The 22,968-nt window shown below is 41.9% G+C and overlaps 1 protein-coding gene across 7 annotated transcripts; it reads right to left on the reverse strand.

Annotated features, from left to right (window-relative positions):
* Positions 1-182: 182 nt before the first annotated feature.
* Positions 183-22,068, reverse strand: LOC133134955 (ETS-related transcription factor Elf-2-like). 7 transcript variants are annotated; one of them, XM_061251598.1, is made up of 9 exons: positions 21,963-22,068; positions 16,668-16,870; positions 14,174-14,342; positions 5,381-5,494; positions 4,628-4,792; positions 4,068-4,154; positions 3,587-3,779; positions 1,908-2,276; positions 183-1,038 (listed from the first exon to the last, which is right to left on the reverse strand). In XM_061251598.1, the coding sequence occupies exons 2-9, from the start codon at positions 16,740-16,742 to the stop codon at positions 525-527; spliced, it is 1,686 nt and encodes a 561-aa protein (XP_061107582.1). In that variant the 5' UTR covers positions 16,743-16,870; positions 21,963-22,068; the 3' UTR covers positions 183-524. The 7 variants fall into 7 exon arrangements, with proteins under 7 accessions (XP_061107582.1, XP_061107581.1, XP_061107580.1 ...); XM_061251597.1 differs by having other exon boundaries at positions 16,668-16,873; positions 21,963-22,067; XM_061251596.1 differs by having other exon boundaries at positions 21,594-22,051.
* Between the last annotated feature and the right edge of the window lie 900 nt (positions 22,069-22,968).

The following is a 22,968-nucleotide window of genomic DNA, read 5'->3' on the forward strand; positions in this document are numbered from 1 at the left end:
CCTTTTTAAATCCCTTCTTTTAATCCTTTTCTAGTGCTGTTGAGAAACCGCAATTTCACTGAGCACCGAGAATGGGTGCCTTGTGCACACAGTGATAGTCGAACAATTTGCTGGTTGCATTTTAAATGCTAAAATCCCATTATGACAAAGTGTTAAAAAGTCCTGACCCCCCCCCCCCCCCCCCCCCGCCCGCCTTCTGTCAAACCCCACTTGAGACCACGTCTTAGTGTTCTGAACTTTTAGTGCCAGGATAAAAAAGTAGTGATTTCCGTTGGTCCCTTTTCCCGTCCGTTTGATTCCTGTGTTTTCATACAAAATGTTCCCACGTAAAAAAACATGGGATATATGTTAAAAATAAGGTTCACAAACTTTAAAATGTCCCTGACTGCGGCTGAACTAAAATTTCCAAATCAGTTCAACCGACTTGCTACTTTCCGTACAGTAGCGTCGCAGTCTGGACCGTAAGCCTTAATTAAAACACACAAATAACGAATGGGTTCCATGCGTTTCTTGCTGCCCCACTCTCAGCATTCGGGGGATTCTGTTTTTGTGACGGGCACGCCGTCGGTCTCTGGTCTGGGGGCCTCGGCCGGGTCGGTGGGAGCCTTGGCCGCGACCTGCTTGGTTTCGGGCAGCTTGATGATGGAGCACTGCTGCTGCTGGGCGGGCACTGCCAGCCTCACCACGTGTGTCCCTTGAGCCACCGACACGGGCGTTAGCGCCCGTACGGCTAGTGGCGCCCCCACCAGGTTGATGGCAGACGCGGGCTTGGCCTGCAGCTGGCACTGCGCTAGCTGGCCAGCGGGGATGGTGATGATCTTGGCCAGCTGGACGGTGATCTTCTCGCCGTTCTCCGCCGTGGCCGGGACCATGGTGGGGATGGCCTGGATGACCACCTTGGGGCCCCCCACCCCACCGCCACCAGCGGGGGCCCCCGACAGGATGGGTGAGGCAGCAGAGTGCACCGCCATGGTGGAGATCTTCTGACCCAGCGACGTCGTCATCACCACGGGAACCTGCATGGCAACCCGCACTGTCCTACACACACAAACACCCCCCCCCCCCTACAGTCAACTCAGAAAACATTTGGCACAGCATATTTGCCAACAAAGGATCTAAAAACATTCCATTATTATATTCAATTATGTTCATTTCACCAAAGCGCATACTACCAGCATAAAATCACTCGCCATTTTTTTTACAGAAAGCACAAGGTGTCTTCCATTGTACATTCATCATATAAAATACAATTATCGTTGTCATGATACAGTAGGTACTCATTTGAAACATAACTGATAATGTGTTCATTCACATGCAACCCAAGGTCATGCTTATCGCACGCTACTGGGGCTTCTCAACGTTCTGATCCTATTCTCGCCTCTTTTTAAATACCAAACTGAGAAACCAATAAATGCAAGGATTCCAGCAAAATGGTATGGTAAGTGAAAAATAATTGCGAAACAAAACAGTTTTGTCCAATAGGACCAGAAGGCGGGGTTTTCACTTTTTGAGAGTTCCAATACACCAGGCAAGAAAAGTATTGGAATCCAAAACAAGAATGCATTAGACCCAGATTTGGCGTAAGCTAATGTTACAGCTACATATTTGGGGGAACAGTCTCAGGTGCCAATCAACAATATTACATCACCTCCATTGCTTTAACCCTTTGAGTCCCAAGAGTGCCCTATAGCACTGAAGCATAACTACCGTAAACTCATATGGCCTTATACCTTTTCAACCAATCAAAATGACTGCTATACTATAGTTTTGAGGCCCTATTAAAACACTACTAAATTCTCAACTTTCTCAATTTTCTCAACCAAAGCCAAACCTTTGGATTTGGGTGGAGCCACTGAGGAGATGCCAAATACTTCACATTGACGAGCGATCCCAGATTCAGCCCTTACCTGGGCCCCGAGGCGGTGGGAATAACGGCGGTGTGGGTGTGTGATTGGCTGACGTCGGAGACCGGCGTGACGGTCACTATGCGGGTGGCAGGATGGGGGCCCTTCCCCTTGGCGGCGAGGCCGGGCTGGGCCAGGGTTCGGACGGCTCCCCGCAGGACCCCTGGGGGCTTCGCCAGCTCAGGCGTGGTCAGGAGTTTCCCGGAGGCCGGGGGCACACGCTCGTACAGCCTCTCCGCGCCCGCGAGGCCCCCGCTGCCAGGGTCCACCTTTTCCTCGTCGATCACTACAATGTTCTTGGGCATGTCTTTGAACTGGTACACCAGCCGCTGGCCCTCCACCTTGGCCAGGATCCCTCTCTGGTAATAATACCTGCAGGGAGAAAGCATTTTGCTTGGTGTTTTTCCCCCCAGACTGGGGGAAGAATACACTTACTGTAGGACCTCATTTAATAATTTTGTGCATGGAAAACCTTTTCGCACATAAAAAACCAGTAACAGACGTTGGTCATATTTCTTGGTATGTTCGGTACCAATCATTGTTTGTGTTATTAGTTTTGTGTGAGCTAAAAGGTTTGGCACGTGCTATAGGTATTAGTGAATCAGGCTCCTAATAAATTAAGCACCGTCTAAAATTGAGTCAGTTGCTTTTTTTTTTTGTTGCAAACTTTGTGTGTTGTCTATTCACAAAGGCTCTATATTGATCAGTCTGAAGAGTGGTTTTAAACCTTAAGGTATCAAATATACAACAGACAAATTCAATAAAGTTTATCTACAATGCCCACTAAAGCCTGATTTATATTTCTGTGTTGAATCTACGAAAAGCCTACGGCATAGCCTGATGTGCACCTCCCCAGTAATGTAACTACACGTCGCGGTGACGCAGACCGTAACAACTGTCATTGGTCCGCTTGGTAGCATCACATTACGCATTTTCGGCTGCTTCGCCATTGATCAGTTTCAGTCGCCTGTGGCTGTGTCCGAAACTAAAGTCAGTTGACGTGATGCCTCGTTGCCTGATTAGTAATCTGTCCTTCAAAGGCGACTTCAGAGGTGCCTTCGCAGCACACGATTAAGACGCACTTTGCAGGCAGAAAGATGTCAGAGTGAAAGTAACATGATTACTTGATGCGTAATTACAAGCAATTTAGCTGGCTAGCTCACAGAGGCTTAAAACATTACATACGTTATTTCAGTGTGTTATACTTAAAAACAAAATGTTGAGCTTGTTGTGTACTCACACTTGCGGACAAGCTCTTTTAGGTCTTTGTCCACTGCCGCCATTAATTTAACAGAAGAATCATAGTTAATCGCAAAGGATTATGGGATATAATGCCCAAAGAAAACTAGCTTTTGGCAGTGTAATTGCAGAGCGATGCAGACACCCCACCGCACAAGCATAAATTCTCACAAGTGTCGGCCACTCGCATAGGCTATGCCGTTAGCTCTGCGTAACGAAGAAGTATAAATCAGGCTCAACTTTGGACCTTACTGCCACCAAACTGGGCCACCTGAATAAATTGCATGACCTTGTGGCCTAACGGACTATAGGTCCCCTTGCCACCCTATAAACAGCTTACATATCACAAGTATCTGTGTAAAACAATGGAACTGAATCGAATTATTATTATTAATAATAATACAATGGATAAACAAATCATGAGCGATGAGCATGTTCATTACCGTAGGGCTCTGCCCATGGTCTCATAGTTCATGTCCGGCTTGTTCTTGTGCTTGCCCCATAGCTTAGAGACGGCTTTGGAGTCCACCAGCTTGAAGATGCCCTTCTCCCTTTGCGTCCACTTGATGAACCTGGGGCAGGTGTTCTTGTCCTGAAGGAGGTCCAGCAAGAACTCCCACAGGTAGGTGGTGTTACCTGCATGGTGCATCAGAAAATCTCTCATGCTCTCATGCAGACTGGCGATTTGTACTTTCAAGCCACAAGCACAAACAGGGTGGGGAAATTAACAGCAGCCACCTGCCAAATGCTGGCAAAGTTTGTCTACTCTACCAGCAAATTTGGCAGGTAATGACTCAGAGGTCCTGTTCTATTCTAAAAATCAAATTCTGGTAAAACCATGAAATTGGATGGTGAATTTTTGGATGAACCAGCCACTGTGGTCTGTGGATGAAAAGGTTTCCTGACCTGCAGGTGAATGCTTACCCTTGCCTTCTCTTGGCTTCTTCTTCATGCCCAAATCAGGCGAGCCATTTGAAACTACTGGCTGATGCATCTTCGGCTTTCGTCCAGCTGAAAGCAAAACTGAAATGAATTCCAAGCAAATTGCGCAGACTAAATGCCCTTTGCAGAGCAAGTTTGAAAATGCTTGCCAAGTCCAACCAGCGGACATTCCCAAAGAAGCTTGCAGACCGCAATGGTTAGCGGAGATATTGCAGTTTATTAAGCCTCTGGTTCCTAATTGAAGTCCATTCAAACGTATGAATTTCCCCTGGTGAAATTAAACCATTTTGGAAAGTACTTTTTAAATTCTATAATTTCTTCACACGGAACGAATTACTCTACAGGGAGCCACATAGACGATATACGATTTCGTAAATTCCTATTCAATAGCTCCAATTTAGGTACCCCAGTGCTTATGCTCAGGTGCCAAAAATTCCCCACAGTAAAACCACCGAGCAGGAACCGAAGCATTGGAGGAGTCCAACCCGTTAGCATTTGTAGGTTTTATTGTAGGGCTTCTCCTCAGGCTCAGAGTGCCTCACCTTTCTTCCGCCTGGCCGGCTCGGTCTCCGGGGCCTCCAGGAGAGCACACACCTCCATGGGCTCGCTGTCCTCCGTGGACACCTCCACCACGGTCTCTGTCATCACGTCCGGCCGCATGGCGGCATGGATGAACTCCGGCGTGGTGCCGCAGGGAGCCTCTGCCTCTGCATGCAGAACGCAGTTACCAAGCGCACGTTACCAAATGCATGTTACCAAGCGCACATTTTCCGTTGTTCTTTTTTTAATTCATCAGCACGTTCATATTTTAATGGGGGTCCACAATACACACACTCTCAATGTAACTCTCAATGTAAAAGACATGCAGAAATCAAAATTAACTTTCTTCCTCAATTTAGCCAATTCTTCATAACCATATGAACACATCTTAAAGTATATATTCCAAAAAATATTAAATTACAATACTTGAGTATTTTCATACCAAAGTTTTTTTTCCATCCAATTTCTGGAAATTTTCTATGAGATGACGTTATTGTGCATCAGCAGGTGTGTATTTCGATCAAATGCCTCAATTTTCCATTCCCCTCCAATCGATATGTCACACAGTGGCGTGTATTCTCCCATGCAGAGTCATAGGCAACAGCTCTGCTTCCCCCACCTCCTTTAACGTCAGTCAAATTGACACCCAGCCCTCAAAAAATTACCCTTGAAAGAAAAGTTTCACTTTTCAAGAACGTCTGACAAATGCCTGTAATCTAATATAATGTAAAGTAATGTATGCAGTCTCGATTTACCTGGGCTGCGGTCCCCTCTCAGGCTGGTGGGAGAGTCCATGTGGAGGAGGGCCTCTGCCGCTTCGATGGTCTTGTCCGAGCAGTGGACCCCGCTGCTGCGGACTGACGCTTCCACTGCGGGAGGAACAAACGCTGGCTTTATACCATTACATTACGTTCATTTACTTTACCCAAACTTACAGGTGATTAGACTAAGCAGGGGACAATCCCCCCCAGAGCAATGTGGGGTTACAGGCTTTGCGCAAGGGCCCAACAGCTGTGCAGACCTTATCATGGCATGAAGCACCAAACATTCCGGGTCCCAGTCATGCAGCTTAGTCACTAGCCTAGTCACATGCTGGCCAAGAGTTCAGCAATTTTATCCATGTCAGTTTTATGTGATGTAATTGGTTCTCTGGGAATTGCCAGATACATGTTGCAATTAACAATTCTTAAGCCCAAGAGTAAAAAAATATATATGTATCAAAAATCAATACACAACGTTAACACCAAATTACTATGACCAGCTAGACCTAAGAGAAGCAGTTCATAAAAGTTAGAGAGCTTAACTTAAGGCGAGCCAGGGACACTGCCATGCTTAGTGAGCAGCTCAACTCAAGTGGAAAGCCCCCACCAAGTGTTTTAATACAAAATAGTGTATTAAAATTAATTACAAAATTACATTAATATTTTACGACCATTTCAAATGTCATGATCACAATTTAAAAAATGTTTAAAATAATTTTAAATGAAAAAAAGAAGAAAGATACACATTTGTCATTTCCATGTCCAATAACCATATTATCCTAAACACCGACTGAAAACAAGGAAAATGGAGGTCTAACAAGTTTCATGTGCTAATATTTTAATGCATCCCCCCCCCCCCCCCAACAAGCAGACCCTCCTCCTTTCATAAAAGAAATGCACCCATCGACATGGGTAGGAGCTATAGGACTACCCATATCACAGTAATACCCCCGCCCCCCGAAAGGAGATATGAGTCTTCTTAAAAACAAGCCTCCGAGAGTGAAGCAGATTTGCCTTTCCAGTCTCTGGGTTTATCCTGTGCCACCTGTTACCCTCCGTTGCACTGTTTACCCACTGCCTGCCCATGTTTGGCTGTGGCAGATGCTTGAGTGGATATCTTTAGGTGAGCAGAGCACAGTCACTGAGACCTCCGCTGTCCCAGAATGCAACTCTGCCAAAGCTGCGAGCCAGAGCTGGTGCCCTTGAAGCCAAACAAGGGTAATGTTTCACAATACAAATTAAGAGTACAACTTTTCTTTACTCTGAATATAATTTAAACCAAATACTGAATGGAATAGCACCTCAGAATTTGACATTTCAGACTAAGAAGTTATTTATTTCTATGGTAGTTTGTGACGCATGCCTTTTAGGCATAATAGCAGTGTTTTAGATAGCCCCAGTAATACTCATTGTAGTAATTAGATTACTGAAGATGAATTTTAAATAAGCCTGTGAGAGAATTATAACGCTGGCAGATATCAGGAAGCATAATTATCTATTTCGTTTTCTAAATAAAAAATAATAATAATAATAATATTTTGAATAATAATAACAAGTGAAGATACAGAAGTAAACATCAGACATGTGTTTTGAACTCATTTTGTAACTTGCGTGAAAAGAATAACCATATAGTTAAATCACATAACCAAGTTACGCAACTAGGGAGAATTCACAGAAAAGTGGCTAGCCAATCGGAACTATTTTCCTGCGGTCCTACAAAAAGTAGTGCAGTCTCCATTGACTTCCGTGTTTACACTCTTCATTTTCCCTCCAGTTCCCTCCGCAAATGCCCTCAAAGCTTTATGCCACTCAATCTGTCCCCCGAGTGTCATTGGTCATTTTATTCCACCCCATTGCTGACTTTATGCTCATTCGTTGGTTGAAATAAATAGATCGAACATCCCCGTGAGTCAATTCGACAGACTAAAGTGCCGCTCAAAAATAATCTCCTCCCACAGATCTTGCAGCTGCTTCCGCCATCAATATGGTTTGGTCGGTAACGAAAATTTTAGTGGAAAGTGGAAATCAATATAGCGAAATAACATTATGGGTTTAAAAATTGAGCCATATAATCGAAATCGCTTCAGTACTCACCCAGAGAAAATATAACCAAACTAACGCTTAGACTAGATCAATTATTCTAACAAATTCTTATTTAACATAGCAAAGTAAATAACGGGGCTAGACAATGAACTAAGTGCGAGAATAGAAATTTAACTAGCTACGCTTTAAAATAGCTAAAATCGCTTTCTTGGAAGTAAGACTCCTAACGTCATTGATACGACATGTTTACAGCTCCTCGCTAGCTGGCAAATTTTGCCAGAACGTGTGATTCAACCATACAAAATGGGAGAACCGCTGATTATATATTTTAAACAGGTGTGGTAATGACATAACAGTGCGAATAGTTTAAATGTGCATTCATCGTTTTCAAAAAATACCAAAATGGTATCGCAAAAACGGCTAAAAACATTCAAAGTGCCCGTCTTCCCGACTCAGACAGCGTGGCAAAGACGTAGGAAAGACAACAATCGCGCATACTTCCTGGTTTCCCCCAGCAACTCGCATCACCAGTCGTCAAAATAAAGACAGCAGGCGAAGCATATGCAAGTTTGGTTAGCTAACAGTGGCGCGGAACATCTGGACACAAATGCACCGAACACTGAAATATGGTTTGCAACTAAAATTAAGTTACTTTAACAACCCTCGAAACAGGAAAGCGAGGGACGCCATGCAGGTTGCTAGCTAACTAAGGTGATCACTTCCTGATTTCCCCTGCATTATTCAACTTGAACGATCTGGATACAGTGGGAAGCAAAATGCGCGCAGACGGCAAGAGCCAGACTGAACACAACAAGCACATCATACTGCAAGCCATTACCGGCTCTGATGAGCAGATCTAGCTGGTTAGTAGGTCCCTCATGCAGTGAAGTCGCCATGTTCTCACAGCTGCAGATTCACATTGACTTGAAACGCATAGAGGCGTAATTTAGATCACTCCGCAGCCACAGGAAATCACTTCAAATTCAGTCAAACACACACCCAACCTCAGATATGTGATCCTTCCGCGACAAGCAAAGGGAATCCTTGCCATGACACTAGACTGCGCAGATGCGGAAGGGGAGCCCTGGGTACACATCAAAATAGTTGCGACTCCGACATTTTCAAAACTTTACACAACCTATCGTACAGCGAAAACAGATGACAAAAAACACATTATAGCCCGCTTTTCTTTCTAGCTACACGTTTCGCTATCGTGTTTCTTTGTGTGTGTAAATCACCGATAAGTGTAAGGCAATCGCAGTGATTCCTTTGTATGCTATGTATTCTGACGATATGTTTTAATACAATTATTCTCACACGTTCCCATTTTACAGTGCTATTTATGCAAGACATAAGACTGATTTTAAAGCATTCTGCTCGGCAGCCGCGTGCTAGTTTACCGGCAGTCACTAGCAGCGTCATTCAGAAGGAAGACGCTCTCCGGGGAAGACCTACAGACGAAATTTTAACAACTAGTTGAGAGCTGCTGATTTAAGGAAATGCAGTAAGCCGTTTTTTTTTCATTATAATTATTAGGCATGACTTCACATGCAATGCTTGTTATACTCTTCGGGACGACGGTTATGGCTGCAATTGTCTATCCCAGCTTCCTATGATGAATTACAAATAACTCCAAGAGAAGTGTTTCATCATGTCAAATAAATTAAAACCAACCGTTTCCACGAGTAATATAAACAGGCTGATTGCGAGAACCCCTTCCTCTTTGGACACGCATTTTGGTCACTCACTGCTTCTCCCAATACCTGCAATCTGTGAGTCACTAAATCTGCCAAATCTTTAGTTTACGATATCCACCCGAAATGCATGGCCAAGCTAAAATGCTGAAGTCAGGTCAACAGTAAACGTTTTAATGCTGCTTCCATCGATTTTCATGACATAAGTAGACAAATTAACGAGATCCAGTGGCTGCCAATCCGAGCACAAGCTATAATGGTAAAACTTGGTTTTATAGACAAGGTAGTTTATTCGAGAATGAACTGTTCACTATTTGAGGAAGGTCTGTGGGCAAAAATGGCTTGATAATAACAGGCCAGACTAGTTCAAGCTGAGATGAAGGCAACAGTAACTCGGATAATCATGCATTACAAAAATGTTGTGCAGAAGAGAATATGAACACAGAAGCTGAAGAGCAGTAAGTAATGTAACATTCGCAGCTTACATTGACAGATGTACAAATAGTGTGTCAGATGCACATCATTACAATGAGTCTCAACCAGGTGTCAACTTCTACTCAGTTGTTTCAAAGTAGTTCCACAAGCTAACCACTAGATGTCCCTCTTGAACGTCAACACCACACAGAGAAGGAATCGTACTTTGTTTACATCCATCAAACCCATTGACGAAATCACCATGAAACAAGTGGGTACTGTGAGAACTGCCGGACACCATGTAGGGAAGTCTGGATGTCAAAGATGTTCACGTTTGATATGTGCTCTGCAGCGAGACCACACATAGCATGATGCGGTATACACAAATTAATCACCACAAGACGAATGGGTAAGTCCATGTAAATGTCACAGATCTTACTGAGATTTCACATGCCGATTTGGCCTTGTAAGAAACCCCTGGAACCGAATTTACACTAGTCTCAGATTGTTAATCTGGGATGTATGAGCTAAAAAAAGATTGCATAAATTAGCATGATGCCATGACTTTGCCTTGCCCTATCTCCATTACAGTAGGTCACCAGCTCCATCTTTTGTAGGTACATGATGTTGACCCCAAAATAAAAAGGTAACAGTTATGTGTTAAATCTGAAGCACACCACATGAATTTACAATTTACCATTTTTTCATTATTATAAGTAGAACAAATACCATAAAAAAACAGCAATAACCCACAAATGTATAGCACAGCGCTATTCAAATCATGCTCCAGAATGCCAAATTGCCAGGTAAAAGAAACAATCGGACATCTTTTAATTGATTGTTACAGATCGCAAGAAGGGTGTACAAAGTTATTTAATATGGGAATTACAATCCCATCATCAAATAAAATGCTGCAATATAGTGCCGTCCAAATGCTGCCACCACACAAACGCTCTGTGTGGATCATTTTCAAAAATAATAAATATAATTCCTCAAGGAATATTTCCAGCTCCAATGTTAAGAATTACTAGTGAAGTTAATCTCAGAGCAGTTTCAACAAGATATTTCATCACTTGAGTGATGACATCAACAGCACGGACTGCTCCATTTCCATATCCAGTGTCAATTTCATAATCCATTCAGCTCAGGTCCAAATGCTAATACATTCAACTCTTCACATGCGTATGATCCAGTTCAGTCTCAGTGCCTGAATTGTGGTTCCTCTTTGAAATATGAGAGCTCTGCTTTGGAAATGAATATGATCCATTCCGGAAGCACCAGTATACTTCAGCCCTTCCTTAAAGACCTGCCTTTATTATTTGATAAAATCAGTATGTTTTCCAGCTTACTACAGTTTTTGGTGTAGTGAGCTTTTGGACCAAAATAAATACATTATACAAAAGCTTTCTACTAGTTATTGTAATGCAATGCTGCAATACTAGGCCTAATATTTGGTTTTATTATTTCGACAGTATATAATGGTGTTATTCAGGGTTAATACAATCGGCTAAGACAGATAGTCCCCTTCAGAAGTATTGGAACAGAAGGTCAATTCCTTTGATTTTGCTATACACTGAAGACAATTGATTTTGAGGTCAAAATATGTACATGATATGACAGATCCAAATTTCAGCTTTTATTTCCTGGTATTTTTATCTAGATTTGTTAAACATATCACCTTTTGTAACAGACCACCCGGTTTTTCAGTGAGCAAAAGTATTGGGACATGTGACTGACAGGTGTTTGCTGTTGCCCAGATGTGTCCTGTTAGATTGATTGGTTAAACATTAAATAGTTCTGAATGTCTACTCGTCTAGCCTTGGGTTTTGCCCATGAAGACGTTTGTGTTAGAAAAGATAAACCAGAAAAGAAAGCCATTTAGAAAAGAGGGGAAATCGATCAGAGCCATTCCACAGGCATTGGGGATAGCTTATACAACAACAAATGTCCTAAAGAAAGAAACCACTGACGAGAATCGGAAGGCGAGATTACAATTAGGAAAGTAGTACAGAGATGAGCCACAAAATTTCTGGAACGTTTTATGGACTGATGAGACCAAGGTTAACCTCCACCAAAGTGATGTACAGGCCAAAGTGTGGAGAAAGAAGGAATCTGCTCATGATACAAAATGAGCTCATCTGTGAAGCACGGTGGAGGTGTCATGGCTTGGGCTTGCATGGCTGCTTCTGGAGTGGGCTCATTAATCTTTATTGATCATGTAACTCATGATGGTAGCAGCAAGATGAATTCAGAAGTCTATTACAACATTCTGTCTGCCAACTTACAGATAAATGCATCCAAACTAATTGGGAGGTACTTCATGCAGCAAGATAATGACCCAAAACACATTGACAACACAACAAAGGACTTCATAAGGGAGAAAAAGTGGATGGTTTTAGACTGGCCAAGTCGATCACCAGACCTTAACACAATTAAGCATGCATTTCACCTCCTGAAGAGGACCCTCTTGAGACAAGTAAGTGAAATGGGCAGTTTGGAGATTTCAGTGGGTCACAGGCTTGATGCAGTTATTGCAAGCAAGTTATTAAGTGTTATTTACTTTCACTGACTTAAATACACTCTGTTCCAATGCTTTTGCTAATCTAAAAATTGGGTGGTCTGATACCAATGGTGTTATGTTCTAAATAGTTTAACTCATGTAGGTGTAAATACCATACTCTTGTCTCAACCCCAAATTTATTCAGTGTATTGCAAAAACCAAGGAATTGGCTACACTGTTCAAATACTTTTTGAGGGGACTGTATACCCTTATAAGCTAAAGCAGCTTTTTCACATGCCTGAAGCAGCAATACAATACAAAGACTACAGTAACAGAACCCAAAAACATAATTGAGTTATTTATCACTTACCGTTATTTTACTCCCATTTAAAAATAAATGTGTCAATAGTGATCTTTTAGTGATGTGCTGTTCTCTCTAGACCTTCCATTCACATGCCCCTTTTGCTGTGAAATTTGAATAATTTGTTTTGTCAGTGATACCAATGTATGTTCAAATTTGTTCAATGTTCTGCGTTTCTTTTTCTGCAGTATTTAATGTTGTCAGTCAAATCATACCTTATTTCCATTATAACAAATATTTGAACAAATACTTTATGGAGACACATACAGGGCTGATTTGGAAGGCTTGCTTATTAAAAGTATTATAGATCAGCCCTGGGGAGACCGCTGTGTATACACCAACACAATGCAGGTTTTTCTTGTTCCCATGTTCTTTTGTCTTTGAACTTGTTTGTTTCTGCGACCAGGACCAAATTGGAGAATCCCAGTTCTAGATTACTCCAATTGGCAACTGTAATTTCTGATTCAGGTCAAGCAAGAATACCTTATATTTTTGAGATTCCTCAAATCTAACAAATAATTACAGTCCTAATCCATCGGACACACAGCCTGACTTTAACAATAAAATGGCTGGCTTGATGAAGGCCATTCATAGATATTTTTGCTGTGCAAAGGACTGAAACAGCTTCTCAGTAAACATTTACAAAACCTCACCCAAAAACTGCAAGGAAATAAGTTTCCTCCCCCATGAGAAAATACCATAATGGTATAAAAATCTGCTGTACTATGTTGGATGAAGGTAAGAGCCTGTTTCTAAGAATGCCTACAGCTACAAGTGTTATCAGAACTGTTATCTGTGACATAGTCGGTGATATTATTATTAGTACAGGAGCTGGTAATATTATTATTATTATTATTATTATTATTATTGTTAAGATAATTGCACTACACAAGCAATTTTTATTCTTTTTTTTCTTTTTTTAATGTTTAAAACAAATGTGAGTACAGGATCTGAACTGAAGAATAGGTAAGTGTTACGGTAGACTATTTGGTTAAAAAAAGCCTATTGTATCAGGTACATATAAATAACATCTCTTATTTATTTGTATTTTTTAAAACACATTTTCTGTTCTCTCAGTTATGCTGGGAAACCTGCCAGCGTGATCAGGATGAAAAAAATTATTCTTGATGCGGTCAGCATTTTGGCCAAGAAAGCTGAGCTCAACATACTGTTGCATCATAGATATTAATAGCTGCATCGGAAACATGCTCATGTGATTGGTATGAAAATTGCATTCTTGGTGCTCACAGCATTTATGCCAACTGTACAAAGCTCAAACAACAGTGCTGCCGTTTATGTGCAGCAAAACAGGACCTGATAACCAAAGCAAACAAATTCATTTAATTTTCACTTCCTTTTTTAGAATACACCAATCATCATTTGTCCTTAACTCAAGACTTTTATGACAGTATTCAGTTTGGGATTAGTGACTTCTAAAACTACATCTGAGACTAAAATAAATCTTGCTTTTAATAGGAATTTTAATGTCCAGTGTTGACATAATCCAAGCCAATCTCTGCTTTGACGTTTTCTATTCATGGTCTCAGATTTCTTCTCTTTTTTTGGAACATGGCGGAAAATGTAACTAAAACTACAGGGGGTTCACTGGGATGCACTGAAATGCAACTAATTGAGGTGTGCTGCATAATTGTATATGAACTAAGTAGAAAGGCCATTCATTTACCCAGTATGTCTACAAGTACAAGTTGGCTATAAGAGCACCTAGTACACAACAATGATACCTCTAAACAAATAAGAGGACGAAGAAGCCATACCTGTCTCAATGACCTCAGTCTCCACTTCCTGTTCCTCTGCAACGCCCTGCATCAGGTAGGTCTCATCATCATAGACCAGCACCTGGGCAGCGTAGCATTGCTCTACCTCAGTGGTAGGCACGGGCTCCACAATTACTGCCGGGTACTCCTCCTCCACTTGTACCTCCTCCTGCAGTGAGAGCACGCCACCAATCACACATCAAGCACAATACCACATTGGCTCAGGCAGTAAGAGCCGTCGTCTGCCGGTTCAATCCTGCCCTGAGGTGTGTTGAAGTGTCCCTGAGCAAGACACCTAAACCCCAAATGCTCCTGACGAGCTGGTTGGTGCCTCGCATGGCAGCCAATCGCCGTTGGTGTGCGAGCATGTGTATGAATTGGTGAATGAGAAGCATCAATTGTAAAGAGCTTTGGGTGAAGGTGCTGTATAAATACCAACCATTTACCATTTACAATACATTATTGGCATTTGGCAGACGCTCTTATCCAGAGCGACGTACAGTTGATTAGACTAAGCAGGAGACAATCCTCCCCTGGAGCAATGCAGGGTTAAGGGCCTTGCTCAAGGGCCCAACGGCTGTGCGGATCTTATTGTGGCTACACCGGGATTAGAACCATCGACTAATACACCACACCCACTGCGACTCTCACCCACAGAGCTCCAAACAAGCCCCACTCGCAGACAGCTGAGGCAATTATTATTGTAAATCAAATTCCAGTAAAAACTAATGAAACTTAAAATGTCCCTAGTGATGTAGACCAAGCTACTGTGAGTAAATATTATGAAATATTGACATATTGGCATAGTAAGAAGGCGCACTTATACTCAAAATATAAAGCACAACTTAAGATGCCCCATTTTCAGCAACCATTACTCTAGTATAAACACACTGTGCTACCCCATCCTGAAGTAATCATGCTAATGTGCAAATCTAGTACAAGAGAAACCACTCCCATTATATTAAGCACAGATGAAAACAACCTGTCCTGTTTATTCAGGCTTAAAATCTTTTTTTCAGCTGCTTCACTAACTAGTAGACTGGCATTTCTCAAATTAAATGTTGGTTTAAAAATGGCCAAAAAGAAGCAGGTTTCTCAAGAAACACAACAGTCAATTGTGGTTTTGATATATGAAGGCTAGTCCATAAGTGAGATTCTCCCAAAAAATGAAGATTTAACACAAAGGTGTGTACTACTGTCTTGACAGAAGAGAGCAAACTGGATCTAACCAGGACAGAAAAAGGGAGCGGAAGGCCCAGATGCACAACTGTGCAAGAGGACAAGTACATCAGAGTTTGAGAAACAGATGCCTCACAGGTCCTCAGCTGGCAGCTACATTGAGCAGTTGAAACACTCCAGTTTCAGAAGCGGCTTTTTCTTTGCCTTCACCATCTGAAGTGACTGGATTTTCAAATGCTTCCAAAAGCTTTCGTAAAGCAAATTTCCAATTGAAGCATAGGTTGTATCATATCAGGAATGCAGCTGCAAAGGAAATCATTTTTACAAAGATAAGCAAAAGCTCCCACAAAGGCTGAAATTCCTGGGCGCTCCCAAGTTCTCCGGCATTCCAATGTACGCCGTCTTGCTCACTTCCTGAGGAAATGGGAAAGCGGGGAGTGCAATGACGGCGCCAATTACGGGAAAACTGCAGCGATTGTCCAGGAACGCAGTAGCGCATTTTTTGCCAGCCAATCAGAGGCCAAAAGAAGGATTTTGCTGGGGATGTTTTGAAAGCTGTGGACTGAATTTCATTGGTGGAAAAAGAGTGTAGTTAACACTTGCATTCCCTTCCCCAGTTCTTTCCTCTGACCTTAACCTAAGGCACTGGAGGCATCTTCTCTGTTGTTGCTAGGCGGCTGCACTCCCCACCTGTCAATCACTTGGCTAGCGTCTGAACTTGCTAACTAATTTCACCGAAAATAACTTACCATTCCTCATTGATCATGGCATCAATTTGTGGCCATAACTGCTTTTTTCTGTCACGGAAGACCTGTACAACTCCGGGTGGACAGAAACTATAACCACCAACATTGCTTATAGCGTAAGCTAATGGCAGGAGCAAGGCCTGCCTTTATTTTCATGTGATTGGGCAGCAGAGAAAAGAATGACATAGGGATGCAAGGTGCTTCGTTTAAAACAGCCAGGCGCCCAGAGTGTATACACATGAGGTGTCTGGTGCATAAAAACAGTGTACAAAACACTTCAAAATCATTGAAAATAATTTGATGAAAGCTACCACTAGCTGTTAACACATTGAAAAGTAGTATTCTTAGTATGTTTTTTTATTTTATTTATTATTAGTATTTTTTTATTCTAGTTAGTGTTCTCAAAACTCCATTGCTTTACCAGTAGATTGAGGCATCAGCATTAGAATGTTAAGCAAGCGCATTCTAATCACACAGTTGCGACAGATTTGCTACACCTTACACCTTAAACGGTTAAAGCATCCTGTCAGATCAAAACCAGAGTGCCATCCGTGCTCTCTGCCCCTTACTTGCTGTGGGTCCTCTGCGGCACAGATGTACTCCACCACCGATCCCCCGCTATCAACGACCAACACAGAGGCCATGGCGCGCTCCCTGGCGGCCGGGCCGTGTTCTCAGGAAAGGAACGGGGATCAAACCCTCCTTCGCCGTAGCGCCTTCGTGCACAGGGGCGACAGCGCTCGACCAGCTCCGATATGGCCCGTCCCGACGCCTGCTGGAGGAATAGGGAGAAGTGAGGCTTCAGGCGTGTGTTCAAAAACAAACACCGTTACTGTTGAGAGATTTTAAATGAATATTTCATTTATTTCGCCACCAATGCCTTATTAATAGAAATGGACATGATTTCAGTCGAACAATGCTTGCTAGCCAACTAGCTGCTTACCTGGGATTTATAGCAAGAAATATAGCCACTTCTTGGCAAGACTGGCATAGGTAATGCTATACTAAAATTATCAGCTCTGAGAAGGCAGCCTGTAGCGTAGTGGTTAAGGTAAAGGACCGGGACACCCGGTCGGTGGTTCTAATCCCGGTGTAGTCACAATAAGATCCGCACAGCCGTTGGGCCCTTGAGCAAGGCCCTTAACCCTGCATTGCTCCAGGGGAGGATTGTCTCCTGCTTAGTCTAATCAACTGTACGTCGCTCTGGATAAGAGCGCCTGCCAAATGCCAATAATGTAATGTAATGTAATGTAATGTAATGAGAGGCCAGGTGAAATATCAGAAACTATTTCATGCTGCAAAGCTTACTGATAACAAATGAAAACATTTTTTTTGAACATTTTGAAGTTCACTAACTTGTCAAAAACTATTTTTCACAATGGTTCACGGCTCAATCTCAATGTTGATTGGTTCACGTCGTGGTCACATTATAAACCACTTCATGGTCAAGTTTCAGCATTCCGGCTAGAAATTCTTGGCATCAATAAATACCTTAGGATTATTGGGTTTTGCAGATGGACAGTATGGAATTTTCCAGCACGACAGCCTTGTTTAGCAAATGTGAGAATAACAATTGAACGTCACCGACATTTGAATAAAAACAAGGTGGCCTTGGACCTGCTTGAGATTACAGGCTATGGCCGACACTGTAAATGTGCCAAATGTCAGCGCATCCAGGCAATGATGTCAGATGGAGGCAGAAAAACAAGAAAGAAGAAAACAACAGAAGGAAAGCAAAGTTGCTTACCACCAGAGCTCCTAAAAACCTAGTTTTTTAAAAAATTGTAAAAAATCTTGGAAGCATAAAAAATCTTGGAATTCTAATCGTGACACATCTTATAGCTGTCAAACAACTCTTAACTTGACAGCCATTTCTCATTTAATGCCACCGGTACTGAAGTCCCGACTACAGTCGGGAAAAAGTACCTGCATGACGCAACACAGAAATTACACAACATTGTCTCTGAAATGAGTCTTGTTTCACGCAGCTCTGTGAAAAAGCCTAGGCTACCCAATGTAATCGGAGATCTCCCAGCCGGAACCCAGCTGTTGGGTCCTTGGTGTGTCGAAAGTGTTTCTCGTTCAACCGGGCCCCGGTGCACGTGCCTTTAAAGCCTGCTATCTGGCGACTCCCTCCCTCTCCACCTACCGTAAAGCCGCAGCCTCTAGCCCATTGCCGTCCGAGCGGGGAGACGGTGGGTCCCTCATTCTCCCTCTCTCCACTGGCAGACGAGAGAGACAGACGGAGAGGAAGACGAGAGAGACAGAGAAACCTCTCTACTGCACTGCAGTGCTAGTCTCTAACACCCCCCATCCCGCACCCCCCGTGTGCAAGCCCCGAACGTGGCTGCCTCCTCCCCCAACCCCTACCCCTCCTTTGCTTGTTTCCCTCTCCCGATCCATCGCTGCCCGTTCCACTCTGTCCCTCCCCCTGCCACCTCTCTCTCTCTCTCTCTCTCTCTCTCTCAACTTCTCCTTCTCCCATTCACTTCCCCTCTTTTCTCTCTCCTCCTCCCTCTCCAGCTGTGGACGTGAACCAGGCCGGCTGGAATGTCCCCGCACCGGTCACTCTGCTTCGGTTTTATGACCGAGTCGTGTACTCAGGGAGCGAAAGACAAGGAAGTATCCTGGAGATAAACGACACTTCTATTTAACCCAGGGCACTAAAACTCCACCATGCCCCTTCTGCCATCTCACACACACACACACACACACACACACACAGTCAAAGCGATGTACTCCTGCGAACACAAAACCAGTGCAAGCCTGTGGCCGGCACCTGGTTCACATCTTCACGGCTATTCGAAGCTGTGTTTCCTGTGTTTGTTGACGGGGAGAAAACTGAATGCTTTAGCAGTTTTATTATACTCCAGAATTATGTTATGGTTGGTATTTTATGGAAAAGAAGACAGGAACACCGCACAATAAAACTTCTTTAACCAAAGTTTTGACTTGAAGTCTTCATCAGGGTACTGCAGATTCAAGCGTATTTTATGGAAAACATTTTCCTGTGAGTGACAGTTTGGGCTGAAATAAATGTTGCAAACGCATAAATATGGATGCTACTACTTTCATGAACTTCATTAAAGGAAGAGAAAACACAAGAGGCTGTTAGTGAATATGACGCATGAACCATGTAGCTACAGAAAAAACTTATATCAGAACTTCATGCTGGTATTAAAGGCGTTGACCTGATTAGAACAGGTCAGCCAGCCAGCTTTAGTGTGGGTATCCTTTTGTTTAACATGAGACTTGTAGCTATTGTTACAGAATAGCAATGTTGCTGTTTGTATTGATCAGAACAGGCTAGCCAGCTTTAGTGTGGGTTTTCCCTTCAATTAAATGTTAAACTTGCAGGTAGCAATTTGGGCTCGTCCTACTAGTATACTATAGTAGGCATCCACACTACACTATTTACGGGAATAAAAACTTGAAGAACTACGAAGAATATTATCAATATTATTAATATTATATTCTTATCAATAAGTACAAATCTTAATCTAAAAACGAATCTTAATTTACTAGTCTATGTGTAAAATTATTACTAATTACAGAAACTAATTCTGACACTTACTGTCACTTTTTTCTCGCATTTTCTTTCTCCTAGTAAAATACAAATCCGTGTGGACGATTTGAGCTCTTTACTCAAAGATAGTCTACTCTGGGTCTTCAGCAGGTGGTGTCAGAGGCAACTACCAAATGATCTAAGGATAGTAGTATCACTAAAAAAAAAAGTATTTGAATCCAAAACATTTATGTATTTGACCCAGGTCTGGCAGGTACTAAGACAGTCAGGCACATAGCACTCAAAATATATATAAATGGAGATTCAAGGTAATCACAAAATAATCCAGATCCACTGAGTTTCTGTGAAGATAGAACAAGAAATAAATGTACCTCCCAGAATCCATTAGGATTAACGTTTTATCAACAAACGACTCGACAACCATGAATCGCCACACACTGTACAGGACCAGTCTGACACTTCACGCATACCAACTTCCAAATATCTTGCTGATAACGATGTCTAGTTAATATTTTATTTGGCGGTGCCAGGCGCGTCGACAATAGCCTGTATGACTACGCACAATACAAGCGAGTACAGTAGCCTGATGTACACTTTTATCGCTAGAAATGTAAAACCACTGTTGCAACAGCGGTGGAAAAGGTAACGTTAGGCAGTTGTAAATGGTGAAACAAGCGTTTGACGCAATAATGTGTATTATGCGGAAAGTTAACTAACAAAAGGACAAGTACAACAGACACTAGCTAATAATTTTAGTAGTATTCTTAATCCGAGCAATATCGTTTCAACCAGATAAATTGGCTCACGTTACACTGTTTAATTGCATTAATTTCACATACGAACTGTAACGTTAATTTAGCTATGGATATCGACAAGAACGGATAGGAAATGGCATGTAACATTAACGTTACATGCCTTGCCACCAGCGTAACGAGTAAAACTGCATGCAAATATACTAATCAACATTTATAAAAATAAACTAACTAGATAACTGTGAGCTCTTACAACATCTAATGTCAGTTAGCACAAAATCATCTCATGAATTCATACGGTAACTTCCACTTATTTGCTATGAACTGCAAGTGTGTCCACCGGTGCACTCTGATGTCAAAACGATAGCTTAACTGTTAGGCCTGCCAATGTTTGCAAATCCGAACATGCGAGTTACGATTTGGCTCGCTAGAAGCTAACCTTATTACAACATTGCAAACAATTAATGAATACTCCAAGCAAACTAACGTTATTGTAAGGTTAAACTTTGAAACTATCGAGCTAGCATAGCTAACTGTTAAGTAACCAAAATAGTCAGAGAAAACAAGCTTCATAGCGAACAGTTAGCTAAAACTATCTTACTGGGAGCTAGCGTCACAAGCTAATATATATGCACGTCGTACTCGAATACCGAACGTACTTGGGTCGCACATGCACATCGAAAACGATATCGTCTTGTTTTACTTAACTTTTGTCTTGCTAGCTAGCTAACTAGTTGTTGTTGGAAGTTTGTTTCAGCTAAGTTAGCTACTCAACTTGAAAGAAAGCTATCCACACAATGATTCCATTCAGCAGACCATCAGACCAAGATCACTAACGTTAGTGTAGTTACTGACATAAAACCTTGCCAGCTAGCGTTAGCTAACCTTAGCCAAGTTAACAAAATACATTATGCTTTCTGAATTTACAGCCATATTTAATGTTAGTCAACTAGCTAACTAGATGGTGCTAAAGTGAATATTCAGTGCCAATCGACATCTAGCTTTCAAATTGCCTTGAGAACTTTGACAAATATTAAAATTAAGGGTTAGCTGGCTAGTGCTAGCCTGAGAACAAGCAAGTCTAGGTTTCTGAAACATGACGTTCCAGAATATAGATAGCCAATAACGTTAGACAGTTAGCCATATTAGCTAATCTGATCGTATGTACTCTAAAAACACAGCTCAGCTAATTTACGTATTAAACATCATATTCTTACCTTCTAATATGTCTTGTTCTTCAATGGGCAGCTTGGCAATTACGAATATCCTGCCTGATAACCCTGATGCAAAAGCTGGTAACTGCCCAACTGTGCTATGCAGTTTAATGTTACCTTTCGCTAGCTAGTTAGCCCGCGCTGTTAGCTTGCATTAGCCAACTGTACAGTAGGGATATATCACGTTAGCTTGCTCGCGAGCTAGCTAATGTTACGTTAACTGTCCTCGAGTTTCCAAAGTAACATTAACGCTAGCTGTAGAGCAGCTTCGTATAATAAAGCGCCGGGTGTCCTTTCTTGAAATGTGCAAGCCTAAGAAAAAGGAGGACTTTGATGTTTTTTTGGCTTCAATCTCACTGTTTTGATACGAACCGTTTCTAAGCTGGGGATCCAGGTCATTCTCCTTCAGTTTGCAAGTGTGAGACATACACGTCATGACGTTACACCACCTAGCAATGAACTGCCGCCCTTCCCAGACATGTTGTTGCGTACCTATGACATAATGTGGGTGTCAAAACTTCCACACAAAAAAGGAGTTATAACGACGCATAATCATTTAGGTCAGAAAAAGTAACAATTAAAACGTATAAATACAACACACACAAATGTTAATAGTTGCCCACTGCAACAGAAAAACAAAAAGGCGGTAATATGACATCAAACATGAAGTGACTTTATCCTTCTGGGTTGGACCAGGCAGGGTAAATAAAAACAATCTGTGATACAGAGTTGACAGTGAGTAGCCTATATGGTTGAATGATAAAAGCAGGTTAAACATTAATAGTTGATACCCTCACTACATAGCACTTGTACGAAGATATCTAATGCTCAGACAATATTTTCATGTAGTATAATACATTTATGGGTAATAAACTTGCTAATTTAGCCCACATTTTAATTGGAAAAGGGTTAAAGACCTGGAGTTTGACCTTACAAAAATCCCCTGCTCACTGACTACCATGAATCCTGACCCTATTCATAGTAACTCCTCTCCACCTCTACGGTTTCTTACTTACAGTGGCCTCCAGACTTATTGACAACCTTGATAAAAATTGAGAAAAAAGGCTGCATATAATAAACAACATAGTTAACAATCTATATTTTATGTTGAAACATAAGGGAAAACGATAATGAAATACATTTACTCTTATGTTTCTTTTTTCTTTTTCTTCTGAAAACCAGAGATATTTAATCTATTGAAAATAAAATGCAAATGTATTGTCATTTAAAAAAAATTGGCAATACAATTTCACTTTGATGTAGGTAATCTCAGTCTCAAGAAATTATATTTTGTCATTCCATCACTTCCCGTTTCACTAGAGTATAAAAATGAGGCAACAAGCTTGCAAAATCCCATTATCAACCATCAGCATGGGGA

Source organism: Conger conger, chromosome 8 (assembly GCF_963514075.1).
Source record: "Conger conger chromosome 8, fConCon1.1, whole genome shotgun sequence".
Lineage (NCBI taxonomy): Eukaryota > Metazoa > Chordata > Actinopteri > Anguilliformes > Congridae > Conger > Conger conger.

Bases quoted from the DNA above. Each gene is read 5' to 3' on its own strand.
- LOC133134955 (XM_061251598.1), bottom strand. From the start codon at position 16,742: ATGGCCTCTGTGTTGGTCGTTGATAGCGGGGGATCGGTGGTGGAGTAC. The intron at 14,343-16,667 runs GTAAGGGGCAGA...CTCTCACTGCAG, and splicing joins CCGCAGAGGACCCACAGCAA to GAGGAGGTACAAGTGGAGGA. The intron at 3,780-4,067 runs GTAAGCATTCAC...TGCACCATGCAG, and splicing joins GAAGCCAAGAGAAGGCAAGG to GTAACACCACCTACCTGTGG.